The sequence below is a fragment of the Molossus molossus genome, unplaced genomic scaffold, assembly GCF_014108415.1.
Source record: "Molossus molossus isolate mMolMol1 unplaced genomic scaffold, mMolMol1.p scaffold_m16_p_21, whole genome shotgun sequence".
In the NCBI taxonomy this organism is placed as follows: Eukaryota; Metazoa; Chordata; class Mammalia; order Chiroptera; family Molossidae; genus Molossus; species Molossus molossus.
This window is the reverse complement of record NW_023425357.1, coordinates 26366342-26383881: the sequence shown is the minus strand read 5'-3', so window position 1 is coordinate 26383881 and position 17540 is coordinate 26366342. Positions and strand designations below refer to the sequence as shown.

Below are 17540 nucleotides of genomic sequence, written 5' to 3'. Positions count from 1 at the left end.
CAGCATGGGACCGGGAGGGCTGAGCTGCGAGGTAGGAGCAGCAGGCACGTCAACCAGTGCCAAGGAGACTGAAGCCAGGCCGACCCTCCAAGAGGTCCTGAATGGGGCAGAAAGGTCAGCTGGCCACGGATGTGGGCTGCCTCCCGGACGGAGTGCCCCGTGGGCAAGGCGGCTCCCTTGGGCAGAGGGCAGCTCCTGAGGAAGGGCTTGGCCCGGCAGCTGGAGAGATGAGAGCCCCCTGGTCCAGAGCCCGACCGTGTCCACTGCGGGGCCATGGGATGACTTTGAGGCCATGCCTTCCTAAGTCAGAGTCCACTCACATAGCCGGGTGCAGGGACAGAGGGAAGGAGAGCAGACAGCTAGAAGGGCAGGCCATGCAGCCCCGGCCGGGAACTGGCCCCTGCCAAGGAGCCAGCATGAGTGAGGAAGATGGATCATCAGGGTAGAGAAGGGCTGTTCGAGGGGGCCGTCCAGGTGGCGTACACAGACCTAGAACAGTCCGTTGACAGGCTTCATTCGACGTTCCGCACGTTCCTGTGCAGGGATTTCAGTTCAGCGGGGAAAGGAAATTTCGCTTTCCTACATCTTGGTTTCTATTCCTTATTTGAAAAATGCTAGTCCTCCCAAAATGGGAACGATCTGGTGAATTCAGATGGTCACGATGTCTTTGCTTAAAACACTCTTTTTGGAAGTGAGACATTAATATCACTGAGTCCCAGGATGGACCCTTCTCATGCATGTTGACCGGCAGGAGTCTGTTGGTGCTACTGTTTGAGGAAGTAACAGAACCCAAAGCAGCTCCGAGGTTTGGCACCTTGGATGGTCCAGAGCGCAGTGTGAGCAGACAGCGTCCTCGGCTCTGTGTCTTCACCTGCTGCTGGACAAACGGAGGGACCTGCAGCTTAAGAACATGTGCCCTAGCTACAGGTTTGGGACAGCCAACGGGCTATCTCTGCTCACCAGGCTTGCGACGTTGGGCAAGTGGAATAAGTTCGGAGTCTATATATGCCCAGCTTCCGTCAGACCCTGAGAATAAAATTCAGTGTCCTGAGACTTCCAGTCCTATGAGTGACCCTGTCCTCTCTTCTCCCTGGTTTCCTACCTACCCAGTCTCCTTCCCTCCATTCATGCCTTCCTGTTCTCATCCACAACCCCACGGGGCCCCAGGTCCCTGACTGGGAGACATGTGGGTGGGGCAGCAGATTTACTTCATACAGTATGTGGATTTCACTTGTGGTAGACAGGACCCAAGGCAAAAGCGCAGCATTTTCAAGGATGCCCATCGCCTGGAACACAGTTCCCAAGAGAGCCAGGGAAATGGTGAGGTCCAGGACCAGGCAGCTCTGGGACTGGACCCTGGTGCTGCATTTCGTGAGGTCCAGCTCCCTGAACTTCCGTCTCTTCGTCTCCACGATGGGGTTATTGTCCGCCTTGCAGAATTGTTGCAACAGTAACGACATGGCAAAGTTTCTAGAATGATATTAAGGACTCATTGCTGAATACACGTTGGCAGCTATGGTTACATAGGGCCGGGGGAGCCACCAGAGTGGAGTCAGCTTTTAGGTTAAGCGGACCACCGTGAACAGCATCTAAAAGCCCCAAGTCTGTGTCACGCTGGCCCCAGGTCTCCCGCACTGGTTCGGGTGTACACTTTCTCGCAGTGCCTTTCGTGTCCCAGTGGTTTTATGGCCCCGTGTCTCATGGTTTTCCTCGAACACCCCCGACTGCTGTGCTACACAGGCCACCAGCTAACCGAGGTCTGGGGCAGGATCACACCAGCTTTCGAGAGCCATGGCATAGGTCTCTCCCCAGCTCTGCACTCTGCCGGTGCTGACGGCATTTACACCATGGGATTTGGCAGACGCTACAAGTCAAGGCCCCCTCTCCCCTCCACGCTCCAGAGAGCTAGTCGTTAAATACTTACCAATATGCCAGCATCACAAACCCCGCTTTCCACAGATGTGTCATTCAAGCAAGGCAAAGCGACTCATGGAAAAGTCTATTTTAATTAGCTTATTGTACTCCTCACCCCCCAACATGGAGTGGTATAGTAGTAAGCTGAGATTTTATATTCGCTTAGCAAGGCCATTCCGTAATACCAGACAAAATCTATAGGTTGGCAGTTCATTTGTTTTTTGTTCCCAATACTTCCTACTCGTGATGCTGCGAACAAGAAGACCCTGGGCAGTGGATGGGGTACGTCACACCACGGCGATGGGAGTGGTTGCTACACGGACCCTGGAGATACTGTGGTTGTAAAGCTGAACCGCCAGCTTTCCAACCACCCGGAGGTCATCTTCTCAGCCTCCAGGGAGAGAGTACGAGCTGACTGAAATCTGGGACAATGATGAATCTGCCCTTACGTGTGTAACATTTAAATCGATTGGTCCTTTACTAAAATCTAGGGAACGAGAAACAGCCTTAGAGAACAGTAAATATTAAAAACAAGTAAGGAAAATTAACCCCTCCTCTTTTTTCTTATTCAAAGGTTTTCCTTTTAGTAAGAGAGTGCTCCTTCATGACACTTGCTCCATCCTCTGACCATAGATCCGAGGTAACCAACGGACTCATTCCCTTGTGATTTTTTTCACGGGTAGGTGAATCCCTGGTCTCCTTCTCAGGGTTAGCATCACACTCGAGAGTCTAATGCCCCTTGCAGAGCATCTAACTGGAGACATGCATCCTACCACTGAATAAGTATGTGATAAAACATCATTGGGGGGGGGGCTGACTTCTGTGGCCTGAGGTGCCACCCAGCAAAAGGGTTAGGAGCTTGGACCACCCAGGTACAAATTCCAGCTCCCCCATTCACTGGCTGTGTGACCTTGGGCATTGCTTCACCTTTCTGAGCCTCGGATTCCGTGTCTGTCAAATTGGGAGGATTATAAATGAGACAGTACCTGGGAAACACTAATGTAAGACTGGGGTGCTCGAAAAAGGTGAGCTGCTTCCTGTGACGACAGTGCAAAATCGTGACCTGTGCGTGTGCAATGCTCACACTTCTCTCGGACCGTGAGCGCCTTCTCGTTGACCCTGGAGCCAGTGCCGAAAGTGGGGCTCTGCAGCCCAAGTGATGGGGTTCAGCTCCTGACTCGACCCCTTGTTCTTTGACCTCTGCCTCTTTGGGCTTTAGCACCTGCTTATGACTGTGGACCGTGGGTGTCAAGGGCTCAGAAAGGATCTGGCCCCGGGCGGACCCTCACTGGCAGCATTAGAGGCGCAACAATCCCTCAGCATGCAGGTGGCCCTTCATCAGGGCTCAACACACAAGAATGGTTTGTCACTCGGTCACTCTGCTTGCGGGAGCCTCCGTTTCCCTATAAATAAAATGGGGGTAATAATGCCTGCATAGGGCTCTTGCAGACATTCTGGAGCTCGGCACTTAGAAAGTGCCGCAGCAGGCCCCAGATGGGGGTCGGACATGAAGGGGACTGCCCTGTAAGGTCATTCAGTTCGCGATCCCGAGGGCCCGGGCAGCGGGGGACAGATTTTCAACCACCTTGACACGCTGAGGGCCAGCGGCACACCTAGCTTGTAGCCTCACTGACATTTTGCTCGGGAGCTTCTAACGTATATGTGTGCCTCCGTTTTTCCCAGCCAGGCGATTGTGAGAGGATGCACCCTACCAGGTGTGGCAGCCAGAAGGGGCAGAAAAAGCAGAGTAAGGTGTTCCTCCGTGCACCCCGTGGTCATGAGTTCAGCACTTCTGTGCACGGTGAGGGTAGGAGACTTCCAACTGCGGTTGCCAGTCATGAGCCCGCCCTGGGGGATGTGGCCAGATGGCCCCCGCATGCCCAGCCCTTAACCCGAGCCTTGCCAGCCTCCGGGTCCTCTCTGCGTGAGGAGCAATTTGTAGAAGAGGAACACAGCAGGTGTGGGGCTCAGACCCCTTCCGAGGTGTTGCCCCAGGTCACATGCAGGCGGAAATGACACCCTGGGAGCAGGGGTCTGAGGACTGAGGAATGAGCTCAGAGGGGGAGGAGGAAGGTCCCTGAGGCTCTGTGGACAGGGCCGAAGCCAGCAGAGAATCAAACCACCCAGAGAAGGACTATGAACATGGCCTCATGGGGCTAGAGCTAGGTTTCCACATGTATCATAATTTCTGGATGCCACAGAGTGTGGGGTCAGAGGGAGCATCAGCCACGAGCAAGAATACTAGCTGTGAACGGAGACAGACTCTGTTTGGATCTTAGCTCTTGCACGTCCCAGGTACAGACATGGCTGGGAGTTAGGTGACCTCCTCCCGCCTCTGTGTCCTCCTTCTGAGATGGTCGTGAGGATCGGAAGTAATAACGGGTCCTCGGCCCATAATAGCCCATCACCAGCTTTGTTATTATGTTTTGTCGTCGTCGTTGGCTGTTGCAGTGGGGACTAGATGAACCCTGCCTAAGGCAGCTGTCATGTCTCACGCTCTCCTGGCTAAGACGTGAGAACTCAGGAGGGGTTTGGGAGAGAGGTAATGAAGGAGCTGGAAAGTGACCACTGTGCCACAACTGTGCCTGGGCTGAGGGATCTGGCTAAAGGCGAGGCGCTGGGCCAGGTGACAGGTGAGTCTGGAGGGAAGGCCAGAGGTAGATGACAGGCAGGCTTTGAGTTTGAAGGCGAAGGAGGAGGCATGGCTCAGCTAGAAGGACAGTTTCTGACCAAGAGAGCAGTTCAACGCTGCAGTGGCTGGGAAGCAGGTCATTCATGGCCAGCATCACCCAGAGATGCTGGGGAAGACTTGGTGAGCAGGTGTCTGCCACTTGGAATTCTTGCCTGGAAGGCAGTCACCCACCACCCCCTTTAACTTTTAAGTCCCTTGTGTGAAGGAAAGGTGAGATATTTTGATCTGCGTGCTTCAGTCTTTCAACACTTTTTAAAAAATCCTCACCCAAGGATATGTTATTGATTTTACAGGGAGGGAAGGAGGGAGGGGGAAAGAGAGAGAGAGAAACCTGGATGTGAGAAATATTGATCGGTTTCCTCCCGTGCGTCCCTGACCGGGGATCGAACCTGAAACCCAAGTATGTGTCCTGACTCGAACCTACAATCTTTTGGTGTACGGGCCAATGCTCCAGCTGAATGAGCCATCCAGCCAGGGCTTCTTTAAACTTTTAATAAATGGAATTATAGTTACCTTTGAACCAGCACCTACTGTGGATTCAGAAAATGGCCCAATGTTAGCACTAATCCTGCCAAGAGTCACGTGAATAGGCTCTTATTGTGCCCGTTTCGTAGATGAGGAAACTGAGGCTCGGGGGCCTGTCACAGAGCTACCGTGTGTCAAAGTCAGGATTCCAGTTCAAGTATTTCTGGCTTCAGCTCCTGGGCTTTTCCCCACCATCCCACACTGCCACCCAATCTGCAAAAACACACCGCTCTTCCCTCTTCCCACTCCTCCCCACTTCCCTCCAGGACTGAGAGGTGATCTGATTCCTGTCCAGCAGAGGTTAGGAGGTGTCTCTCCCATCCCACAGAGACGGCAGAGCGCCTTGTAAATGGAAAAGTACAGGGCGTGAGGGCCGGTTCTCCACGGCTTTGCAGGAGTTGGCTTGGACGTGTGCACAGCCAGAGCCGCCTCATTTTCCTAAGGCCCCAGCTCTGCAGCATTCTTCAAGGGCTCCAGAGCGCTCCTGTGCCATCAAATTAAGTTTGGAAACTTCAATAAAAGTCCCGAAGGAAACTGTCAATTAATGTATTTACACGGAAGCATCATACTTAGGAAAAACATCTTCAAACACAAACGCTGTTTTCCAACCATTAAAAAGTTTGTGTGCCGCTTGGTTTCCATAGAGACCTGAGGTAATAGCCTCCTTCCCCTCACTGAAGAGTGTCGCTCGATTTCTTTCTTTCTTTCTCTCTCTCTCTCTCTTTTTTTTTTTTTACCTTAGTCTATTATGCTTTTTTTCCCCTCCATCTCCACTTATGAAAACAAAAGATAACTAAATTGAAACCCGGCAATGAGATTTGTCTGAAGAAGACAGCTTGATTTATAAGCTCAAGGGACTTTCTTTTGCTCACCTCTTTATTATTTTATGACTTCTGCAAAGAGTGTTGCTACCTGCAGGGGAGAGATGGAGAATTTTCAATTGATCGAATGATTTCTCCGTCCATCAAACACCCACTCAAAAGGGAATTATTAACGGTCTGTTGAAGGGCAACTGAGTTTTCACGGGGTGCGGAACCGAGGTTGGCAAACGGAGGCCTGCAGGCCAGATCCGGCCCACTGCCTGTTTTTTTGTAAATAAAGTTTTATTGAAACACAGCCATGTTCATTTGCATATATGATGTCTGTGGCTGCTTTCACAACAACAGTGGTGGATTGGAGTAGTTGGGACAGAGACAGGACAGCCCACAGAGCCTGAAGTATTTCCTCTCTGTCCCTTTGTAGAAGACATTTATTGAGCCTTGGTAGACAGGGCAGAATTGGGGTTTGAGAGACATTTAATAATTTTCTCACTCTAGGCAAATGCTGATCTTGCTGGGACTCATTTCTGCATCTTCGAAATGGTCACAACAGGACCCTTTCGTAGGGATTGGGATGTCAAGCCCATAGCCCTGTCTGACACATCCTAGGGGAACAATAAACATGAATTCTTTTTCCTCTAGATATTTTACTAGAAAAATTCAAAAATGCCTGTCTTCTGATTCTAGAAATTCTGTAGGAGACCCGGAAAGTGTGTAAAGGCCCAAGCCACATGGTTCGGTCATTGTCCCTGGGCCCCGTGCCTGCCCAGTGTCTCTTTCCTGGAGCAGGTGAGAGAAGTGAGTGGAGAACTCGGATCAGGGATGAGAAGGCCAAGAAAGAAGTCACTTCCCTGGCCGGTTTGGCTCGGTGGTTGGAGCGTCGGCCCGCGGACCAGAGAGTCCCGGGTTCGGTTCCCGCTGAGGGCATGTACCTCGGTTGCAGTTTGTCCCCGGCCCTGTTTGGGGTCATGTGGGTGGCACCAGTCAATGTGTCTCTCTCACATCGACGTTTCTCTCTCTCTCTTCCTCCCTTTCTCCCTCGCACCCTGTCTCAGGATGAATGCAAAATGTCCTCCTCAGGTGAGGATAAAAAAAGAAAATAGAAGCCACAACCGTCTAGGAAGAAATCTTTAATTTCTATTCAGCTTTAAAGAGTTTGAGAGGTTTTTTTTGTTTGTTTTTTTCCTTTTAACAAACCAGTTCAAGTACATGCCTGCAGATTATAAAATTACCTGAAATTGCCTAGAATATCAGCATGCATAGCTTGTTAGTATTTACATATATTTACATAGGGAAACAAGAGAAAGATCTACAGTTATTTACAGTCTACATAGGAGAAGAGAAAGGCAGCCTAATTGTATTTCCTAAAATACAGTAGATGAGTAGTCAGACATGCATATTTAGATACTATTTGCATGATAGAATGCAATTTAAAAAAAGACATACCTTTGTAACTCTCTATGCTAAGGTGTTGCATAATCAAGGTAATTTTTTTTGTTTTGTTTTGTTTCTAGTCTATTTGCATCAAGTGCTTTAAAATGTTCGCTAACACCGAGGCAGAGTTATTTACCCCGGCAATTAAAGCAACAGCACACGATCATTTCCTACTAACTAGCAACAAGCTGCTGGTGAATGAACTATCTATTGTTTCTCATTACCCATCGACCACTGTGACGAGATCTCTCTGCGTAAAGACAGCGCCTAAGCTATCACCATTAATTATGGAAGTAATATAAATGAGACACTCTCCACAGTATGTTCTAAATGAAATATTAACAAGGCCAGCGTCTTTGAGCCCGAGAGATGATCTGTTCGAGTGAGCGCTCTGTGGAAATGCACAGACCTAATGCATTTTTGCTTGACTTGACACGGCGGGGCTGGACGCGGGGCCGGACGCGGGGCCTGCCTCTGTGGTCGAACTAGTGTCCATTCTCTTCGTGGGTTTCTGGACAGCCGAGTTAGGAGTTAATTTCTTCCCATGGCGTGGCCCTATCAGAACACCCTGTGGGTTTTATTCCCTCCCCTGTGCCTTTTCAGTACTATGTTGTAGGATATACGTGTGACCTCGGTGTAAATAAATAAACTGTCCACCTTAAAATCTAAACGTGTTTGGGGGTTGCCCCGAAGTCCTGCCTGCTTACAAAAGAGGCAGCTCTTGGTTTTCTAGAAGGGCCAATGTGTCAGGCTGACTGGGCAGAGGGGAAGGGGAGGCCTTTCCTCTCACCTGTGCTGTGAAGATATTCTTTGCACCATGATATTAGAACGGAACCCATTCATTCTGCCTGGCACTTAATATCAAGGGTTTATATCAGCGTACATGGCAAATACAGAAGCATACATTTATATACATTGCACAGCGCTAGCTATAATCGAGGTGAAAGACATCGAGTAAGAATGTAAAACGTTTCAAATGAACACGAGCTAAATACGTTCTTTTACCACTCATAAACACCCAGTATCCTTCAGCACCAGCATCCAGGTGGCCCGGTTGGAAAATGTCAGTAGCGAGCGGGCCATCAGATGTGTCCCATGTTGAAGGATGATGCATATCTTGGTGGCAGATGCCTATGGCTCTTCTGCTTAGCCGTTTCAAGCCAGCCCACGGCAGGGTGGGTACCCGCCCGCAGTGTCCCGTCGCAGCATGAGGAAACCCGTCTGAACGGAAACTGTACTTTGAGCGAGGTGGGTATTCCAGAGAGCACCGGTGGGGAACGCCAGGGAATCGTGCGCGGGTATAACATACAGTTAACACATCTCTTAATTGTGACGAGACCGTCCATCTGGCCAAGCAGTTTCTGCACGTCTTTGGCAGGCGGGGATGAAGCCTGAACGCACAGGAAGAATATCCCGGTCCCATCCCCCCCTCCAACGGATTGCACTTGGAGCCACACCCCTTTTCCTTCGCTCATTCAGAGGGCGACTTCCCACCCCACCAAAGCCTGTTAGAGTCTCACAATGACAGCAGGTCCCAGAAAGATGAAATCATTCTACATTGTGCATGTCCCCTCTTTGAGGACCAGACATAAATCCCTCACAGAACCCTTGGAACATGGGTGGCAAGGATTCTGGGGCAGGGAGGAGGTATGAATAGGGCCTCATTCACTTCAAGGGGAAGTTCAGAACAGTTCGTCGAATTCAAAATCCAGGTCCTGAAAGCCTACCAAGGTCACTGTGCCCTGAACCCCTACCCAGAGCCTTAGTGGAAACCCTGCCCTGCCAGACCGTCCCCAAACAACATGGCTTTGGACCTCTCCCTGTGGTCGGGATTGACCACCTCCTCCACCCCAACATAAGGCGAGCAGAGACAAATAGATTCTTTTGCTTAAAAAAAAATATATCATCTCCAACTTTCCATCCCAAACCTGCTGGTCTCTGGGCTTTTTCCTGCAGCTATTTCTCAGAGAAACAGAGCAACACTCTTGCCTGTCCACCTCGTTCTGTCCTGGTCTTGGAGTCCGTCTCTGAAAACTCCTGATGACCTTGCTGGAAATTCATGTCCTCTGTCCGGAAGAACGGTGCGGTCTTTGCAGTCTTACTTGGATCGGGGCAGGCTATTTGGGACGCCTGAGCTGCACGTAAGAAAGGCTCTGAGTCACCGTGTGGATTCTCCCCACCTGGAGGCCTGTGGGCAGATGGCTGGTGTTTGAAAGCTGTGGCACGTTGCTCCCCTTCGCACGCTTCCCTCGAGAGACCCTTTGCCATTGTGGACTGTGGACCAGTTGCACTTACAGGGATGGCTGGGGACATCCCAGTGCTTAGCTCCCCCTCAGCCAGCATCTCCTACCAAGCCCTTTGCACGGACAGTGCCCGTGTCATTGGGGATGACCCTCCTTCGCCTGCCGTGGGAGAGACAGTCAACCGAAAGGGAATGTCAGAGGTTTTCCACACGTGTGAAGCTGTCTTGGGCAAAGAAGTGTATCCTTGTGGCAAGAGGTCAATATGTAGACACATCGCCCAAGTCCATGGTGCCGGAGTGGCCACATTCTCTTCTGTGGGGCTAAGACTCTACTTGAGATCTAAATAAGTCTCCAGAACATTCTCTCAGCCTTTTAAAGCCTCCACAGTTAACAACCAACAGCCACTTTCCTGCTCCCCTTCGCTTTTCCAGTTGGAGAAATGGAGTGTGTTTCCTTCTATAATAACTGTTAAGAACAGCCCGTGAGCGAAACCCACGACAGCTGCAGGAAAGCTGTTTCTATGCCCCCGGGAAGTCTCCGCCTGTACCTAAGCCTGCATTGTTGAAAGCCTTTGTAGGAATCAATTGTTAGGCATTTATAGGAATTAACTTGTTAGAAATTAATTGAGGGAGGGTGGGGAAGAGGGTTGGAGCAGAGTTTCCCCTGCAAACCTGACCCAATGAATCAGATATTATCTCCCAAAAGGCGTCGCTCACTTTACACATCCACGGATCTAGGAGATGGAGGTTGCTTCGGTTTTGCTGGGTTTGAGGCTTTGAAAAAAGCCTGTCATCCAAGAGGAGGTTCCTTCGCTGGGCCAGCCTGGCATCTGGAGGTGGCACTGTGAACCAGGTGACCTTCGTGGCAAGGTCCTTTGCTGTTGGATCGTCTGAGGTTTCGCTGAGTGCTCACTTCTGTTAATCTAAATGGATACAATTTCAATGTAGTTCACGGACTAAATCCACAGTGGAAAAATCTCCCTTTAACATTTCTCAGGTGAGCCCAGGGCAAAGCCCACATTTAACGTCAGGCCATGCCAGGGAGCCACACGGTGGCCAGGCAGGGCCTGGCAAAGGCGGCAAGGAGGCCCTCCTCATCCGGAAGCTCCCGCCACGTGGGAGACACAGAACAGCATGCCAACACCCGCGCCACATGTCTCGGCGGGAGGGTTCGGGTGGCAGCGTGTCTGAGTTCTGGAGTGGGCCCACCAGTGCCTCGATCACCTGGGTGACTTTGCTGTTGATCTCTGGTGCTAAGTGGGCTTCTCCGCAGATGGGGGTAACAGTTGTCTCTGCTTGTAATGCTGTGTGGGGTGAGAATGTGCATCTAAAGCTCCCTGCGTGGCCCACCTGAAGAACGGTGAGTTCTCCATCAGTGCCGGCTGTTTTATCTCGGGACTGGCCCCCGGCAGCCAGTCCCTGGGGAAGCATGGCCGTGCGAAGGGCGGTCCTTTGAGTTGAGGTCTCTGTTCTCTCTACTCTTTCCCATGATCTCCATGCACGTTGGCGTGTTGGTTGATCAGCACTTATTCCAGGACCGTCAGTTCTGTTACACCAGCGTCACGGGGGGAGGGCGAGGGCGCCTTGCTGGTGGGGACCATGCTCACAGGGGAGGGGCGAGCCTCGTTCCTGTGTGAGCTGCCTCACGTCACCCTGAGAATGAATAAAACACGCGACACCTTTGTCAGCCTGGAAGATTGTTCTCGGTAAGTAGGGGGTATAACTTGGTGGAGCAGTTCGCTTTGGTTCGTCTTTAACAGCGGAGACTCGGCCGTCATGGTTTCGGAGGGAAGGATGTGCGTCTGGAGAGGGACGCCGAAACACGGTGTCGCACTTTCCCCGTCGGATGGTCATCAGCTCTCCTGCGGGAGCGTTACTGGGAGATGGGGAAAGACAGAGAGGATGCGGGGGGCAGGCATCTGTTCCTCCTGTGACAAGTGTGCCCTGTGAGAGGTTGTCCTGCCACATTCGCGGAGCCGCTGTCTAGGTGGCCGGCTTTGCATCCGGGAAGTGTTTGTTTTGCCTACCGGACCCCAGATGAGTAACGGAAGCTCTGAGGACTGGAAGAGGCACCTGTCTTCTTTCTGCAGCACCTGCTCGCTTCAGATCACCTCTTTGTCCCGGGACTCAGCACAGGAATCCCTGGGCCCTTCCCAAAGGTTTCCCCTCCCTGCCCGTGGGGTTCCAAGCCCAGGCTAAGTTCCCCGACACGGTCCCTAACACATCTTTACTTTTTGCAAAAATTGATTCATTCAGCATTTTTCGTACAATCTCCTGATATCCGTACGTCTGCAATAAAGCAATCTTAGAAACACTGACTACTCTCAGAATCATTGACTATATATAGATATTCTGTGACAGTGTCTACTTTTTATACATCTTGTAGTTAAATCTACTTTAAGACAGGAAGCTATTCTTTCTTGTAAGTAAGCATGCATTTTAAAGTAGAGAAACTCGAAAACTAAACAGTAATTGTGTAATATGTGTCCTTATTAAAACGCAAGTTATATTAGAGTGCTAACCGATGCATTACAAATGTCAATATCTGGGTGGTTAGAGTACTAACTGATACATTACAAATATCAATACGTGGGTGGTTTTTCCTTTGCCGTATTTTGTTGATTAGAAACTTCTGTACCTTTTCCTTTAAAAGAGTTAATATTCATTTTGATCCCAGCTACAAATTGGTGGCCAGCAGTTATCAAATAAATGTTGATGAAAAAGGGCTACTTTAACGTTTTCATCCCAACAAAGAGTTTGGGAAGGGTAGATAATTTAGGTCTTGGGGCCTCAACTATAAATAAACAGCAACTGCTTTCCAGATCTACCCTCCTGTAGTGGGAGACTGTGCTGCAAATCTGACAAATGAGTTCTGAAGGAGAATGATGAACCTTTATAACCAAGATACTCTTAACTGAAACCCAAACAGGAATCCTGGGTAATCCTACACACACTCTAAAGATGGATGCACAGCTCTCCTCCGGCAGCTCAGAAATGTTTGATCCGATCAGAAGTGGCATTCAGGCACTACGACAGAGTCTACTGCACGTCCCCAAAATTCTCAGTGCTGGGTCAGCCACACCCTAACTCATTGCCAATTCTCCAGGATGGAGACGCCGCATCCCAGCCATAAGCAGCTGCAGAAGTCCAGACAGGCTTCTGAGAAATCGTTAACACATCGTTTAGGGGACCCCCAGCTCCAGCCAGTGTTCATATGTCAAGGTGTTGCTGTTCTCTTATCGCGATGGATCAGTCAACAGTGGTGACAACTCACAAGATATGGCTTCAGATATTCTGTATCAGAGTTGGCAACATCGTTTCCTTTGTGTGACTCTTTCATCTTTTCTGAGTTAGGTCCTGATGCTCCCCCCCACACACACACAAGTGGCATGAAAGTCATTTGACGCTGATGAAAGTGCTCTTTTAAATTTGTTTTTATCGGTTTGAAAATGTTTTATCTTGTAGCAGCAGGACAAGCCTATGTACTAATGAGATTTCCCTAATTCGGCTCTGTCTCATTTTGATGGCAGGCAGACCAAAAAGCTGATGAGTCCAAACTTAGAACTTGAAAGTGTCATCACAGCCCAGCCTGTGTGGCTCAGTGGTTGGAGCACGGTCCCATGGACTGAGAGGTCCCGGTTCAATTCCAGGTCAGGGCACATGCCTGGGTTACAGGCTCCATCCCCAGAAAGGGGCATGTGGGAGGCAGCCAATCGATGTGTCTCTCTCACATCGACGTTTCTTTCTCTCTCAAAAAAAAAAAACCAAAAAACCGTCGTCACATCTGCTCATATAAAGATATCACTCAGAGACTGCTAAAAAGAGGATTCCCTGAGAAGCCAAAAGGTTGTGAGCTTAGGAGTAAAAGATCTGGTCACTACTTAACTGTCCATCAAGAAAGGAAAGCAAATTGAGTACCAGTCGAATCGAGAATGAGTCAGAGAGGGAGATGTCACCAAATGTGCAGTTGAACTTCGAGTGGAGAAGGTGGTCTTTGCTTCCAGGTGCCCCTACTGTCCTGTGTTCCTCTACAAAGCCAGAGCCACTTGTGATGGGATTTAGACTGTCACCCCAAGCCTCGTGGCAAAAGAACCAAAGCCAGCTCTTGATGAAAGATTGGGCTTTTCTAAAATGTATGGTTTTCGGCAAGGTAGCCAAATATAGACTTATATGAAATGAGGTCATTGCAATTGCTTTCAAACTCCATGGAGGGAAAATGCATGCCCCTAGCTCCCTCATCAACGCGACTCTGAATCAATGTACGTGCAGAATTTCTTTGCAAAAATACCATTCCAACAATGCAAGAGTGCAATACGATATCGTTTTAGAAGGTCACAGTAGCAAAATATTACATTGGGTTTGGAAGAATTCCGCTGTCTGCTTTCCCAGGTGGCCTACTTTCATCTTGTCTCGGGACTGGTGGCTCTCTGAAAGGCTAGTTTGTCGTGTTCTGTAAATGCCGGTATTACAAGGCTCTCTCATGGGGGTGGGGAGCCTGGATTTGGGGGTGAGCTGACTGGATTCTCTCACCCCTTAGAGTTGATGGGAAATCACCTGACCACTCTTTGGTGGTTTGGCAGCTGCAAAGTAAAATGTAAGTCTAAGATAGATATCCAGAAAATTATGCAAAACGCCATCTCCAATTGAACTCTGCTAAGAAGTGAGGCCAAAATCATATTTGGCTCAAGTTATCAGGATGAGCATCTCGATTCTTCAGTTTGTCCTCAGAGGCGCTCAGCTTCCCCTCCCCCGGCCCCCTCCACGACATGCCGGGCATTAGATGGGCCTCCCGAAATTCTTTAGAGAAATGTGCCAGGTGCTAAACAAAGTGTTATTAGGAATAATAATTCAGTGAAGGAATATTTGGATGACATAAACTTATTTCCATTAGACTCGAGCCACACTCATCAATTTAAAAAGAAAGAGCTGAATCCAAGAATAACTGGGGAGGGGGCACGAGAGGGCGTTGGGGAAGTAACAAACCAGTGACTATTTAGTTAAGTTCAAGTCATGTCGGGAGTTCAAGTTCTGAACTAATGGGACCTGTCTGGGGCCATCAAGCAGGCAGCTATGAACAGAACTCAAGTCTCCACCCCACTCCCACTCCATTCCACACGCCTCCCCACAATCACATCCCTTGACGGTATTTGACCATGTGGTTTTCACACAGATTTAAATATGGCAACACACCCCGACTTTGAGCTCCCCCGGACAAACAAACAAACGAAACCCAACTCTGTTTGGGAGCGCTCTCCTAAAATTGTAGCATCTTGAGACCCTGATCTTAGAACGACCTTGGCTCCTAGTGGCTCTAGCGTGCAGTCCTAGCAAATGCAAACCAAACCATTTGAGGAGCATGCCGTTCCATCAGGCACTGTGCGTAGGCACAACTTAAACCCTGCAGGGGCAGAAAGGTGGTAAGCTTTGGGTGGGGGTAGAAATGCATTTCCCCCTCAAGCGAACATCCTTAATGTTTTTCTGATGGTGACCTTATTCCTAGTTACCTTTCCCCATCCTCTTCTGCAAACCCCTCCCTACCAGCCTATAATTAGTTGATGCGACAAAGGGCTGTGATGTACATAAATAATCATAAGATGCCAGATAAACTGTATTGGTTTTAAATTAGAGCCGTGCCTACCGTGTCTCCCTATGAACACCAGCCTATTATTTTTAATTATGGCTTGCAAAGCAAAGTGATTTCTTGCCCTCTTTCCAGCATCCCTGACAGTATTCTGTCAGCCCAGATGATATGGTACCTCATCGGCACACACATCCCTAGCCACAGCGCCAACTGCTACTCAAAGGGTGAACCGAGAGGGACCAATGGCACTCACTGCAACCTGCGTTCTGAAGTGGGCTGGGAGGAGAGGTGTCCCCACTGTCCCCTTGCACATATGGGATGACTACGACACTTGGAAAAGGGTTTTCACAGGCTCTGGACGAATGAATAAATGTGCCACGTGTCTGCATGAGGCCAGCATGCACGGCAGGGAACATGTGTATGTGGGTTTTAAACACGGTAACATGGCATGGCGAGCTCTCTGCCGTATAACCAGCACCGCAGCCTACAGGAAAGACCTGGCACCGTCCCGCCTGGGTTTGCGACCTGATGGGCCGTTATTAGGGTGGTTGGTTTAATTTGGACAGAAGGTTCTAGAAACATCTTGGTGTCTAAATACATTATGCACTGAGAAGTCAAAGGGTTGGATGAATTTCTTCTTGTGTGTTCAAAAGAGTAACCCCTTTTCCTCTTTGCCGGGGAGAGATGTCTGACTTGATTGATTGATTTGCGTATTTATTTTCGTGGCCTTTTCCTACATGAGGTGTCAAGGGTCACACCAGCGTCACCAGCGGGGTTTCTGAACTCGTTTTTTTTTCCAGGATGCTCACATCCTACCTTTCACAGTCCTGTGCTGAGTTCAGGCCCCTTGGCCATGCTGAGATCCAGGGGCCACTGGACCGGGTGGGGAGAGGCTTGCTAATTCCCAGTCGGGAGAAAGTCATCTCGTCACCTCTTAAAAAAAATGTTGTGTTTTTGTTTTTTTTCTATTTCCAGCAACAAGGAGCTGCCACCACCGTCTACTGTGCTGCTGCTCCCGAGCTGGAGGGCCTGGGAGGGATGTATTTCAACAGCTGCTGCCGCTGCTTGCCCTCCGCGGAGGCCCAGAGCGAAGAGACGGCGCGGGCGCTGTGGGCGCTCAGCGAGAGGCTGATCCGGGAAGGGCTGGGCAGCCAGGCCAGCTAGGCCGAGCGCGGGCCCCAGCGTGCGTGCCAACGCCGGGCCCCTTCCAGCCTGTCCAGGGGCCTTTCCGTGCCCTCTGACACGGATCCGCCAGAGTCAAGGAAGTAGGAGCAGCCACAGCAGATGGGAAAATGTTAGTACCAACGGGAAGCAGGGAATTCATTCCAGGGGTAAAGGGGCAGTCTCTCTCTTCTGGGGCTGGCTTAGGTTTGGGTCCCTTTGCTTTTCTGGTGGTGGCCTGTTTGAAAGTGACCCTCAGTTGGTACGTGGGGTCCTTGTCTTATTGTATTCTGTCACCGTTTAGAATGGCCCAGTGCCCCTGTCCCACCCACCATCTCCACCGCCACCGTGGCCACACGGCATCTAGGAGCTTCCTCCCGGTTAGGGAAGAAAAAGTGAGTGTCTGTCCTTCGCTGTATTGACCCAGGAGATCATTGTTTCATTCATTCTGACCAAGTCTAAGTGGGCCTGGCAACTCCCGGGAGCGAGCGCTGAACCTCGTCCCCGTCAGTGAAGATGGAGGTGACACTGTGACGCGGAGAAACCGGTGGAATAGATAGAGCTACGATCCCGAAGGTCCTGGTCCTTTGACTCCCTTGCCAAACTAGAGAAAAATTTCCTTAGAGAGAATTGCAAACGAATTTTGCCAGACACCCCCTCGATGCCTTGACAGGCAAGGAAGGAAGCCCGGTGTCCACAGGCATTTACAGGATGATTTCGGGGTGTGGGTAAAAGTCGTTCTCTTCATTAGTCACTCACAGTTTCAAGCAGCAGCCCCCTGGCGGAGGGTCAGAGCCCCTCAGTGCTCCCTTGTTAGCGTCCTGCCTAAACGTCCTGTCCCCTCTCCCATCCTGTGCTTAATAAAAGAGCATGCTCGAATACCATCGCCTGAAGTCTGTTGTGTGTCTTTAAATGTTTGTGACAGTTCTGGTTTTTTGTGTGTTTTTGTTTTTGTTTTTTTCTTTTTTAGAAAAAAAATCTAGAGGAAAAATAAAGCGCTTCTTGTAGACGCCAGGAAAACACCGTTCTTGTTTCTTCTCTGAGTGTGTCTTGTCTTGTGCTTTGTGGCTGTCGGTGGCCCAGGTGGTCTCACGCCATCAGCATGCCGGCATCGTACTTTCTGTGGAAGGAAGAAAGAGAAAGAAACGTGACTCTGGTTGGATTTCACCAGAA

The 17540-nt window shown here is 50.0% G+C and overlaps 1 protein-coding gene across 1 annotated transcript in view; it reads left to right on the top strand.

Annotated features, from left to right (window-relative positions):
* WWOX (WW domain containing oxidoreductase) overlaps positions 1 to 17236 on the top strand; it is a 954172-nt gene extending 936936 nt beyond the window's left edge. Inside the window, exon 9 of the mRNA XM_036276000.1 lies at positions 16182 to 17236. Coding sequence (XP_036131893.1) covers positions 16182 to 16370 — 189 coding nt within the window. The 3' untranslated portion in view covers positions 16371 to 17236. The remainder of the gene's footprint in view (positions 1 to 16181) is intronic.
* The last annotated feature ends 304 nt before the right edge of the window (positions 17237 to 17540 follow it).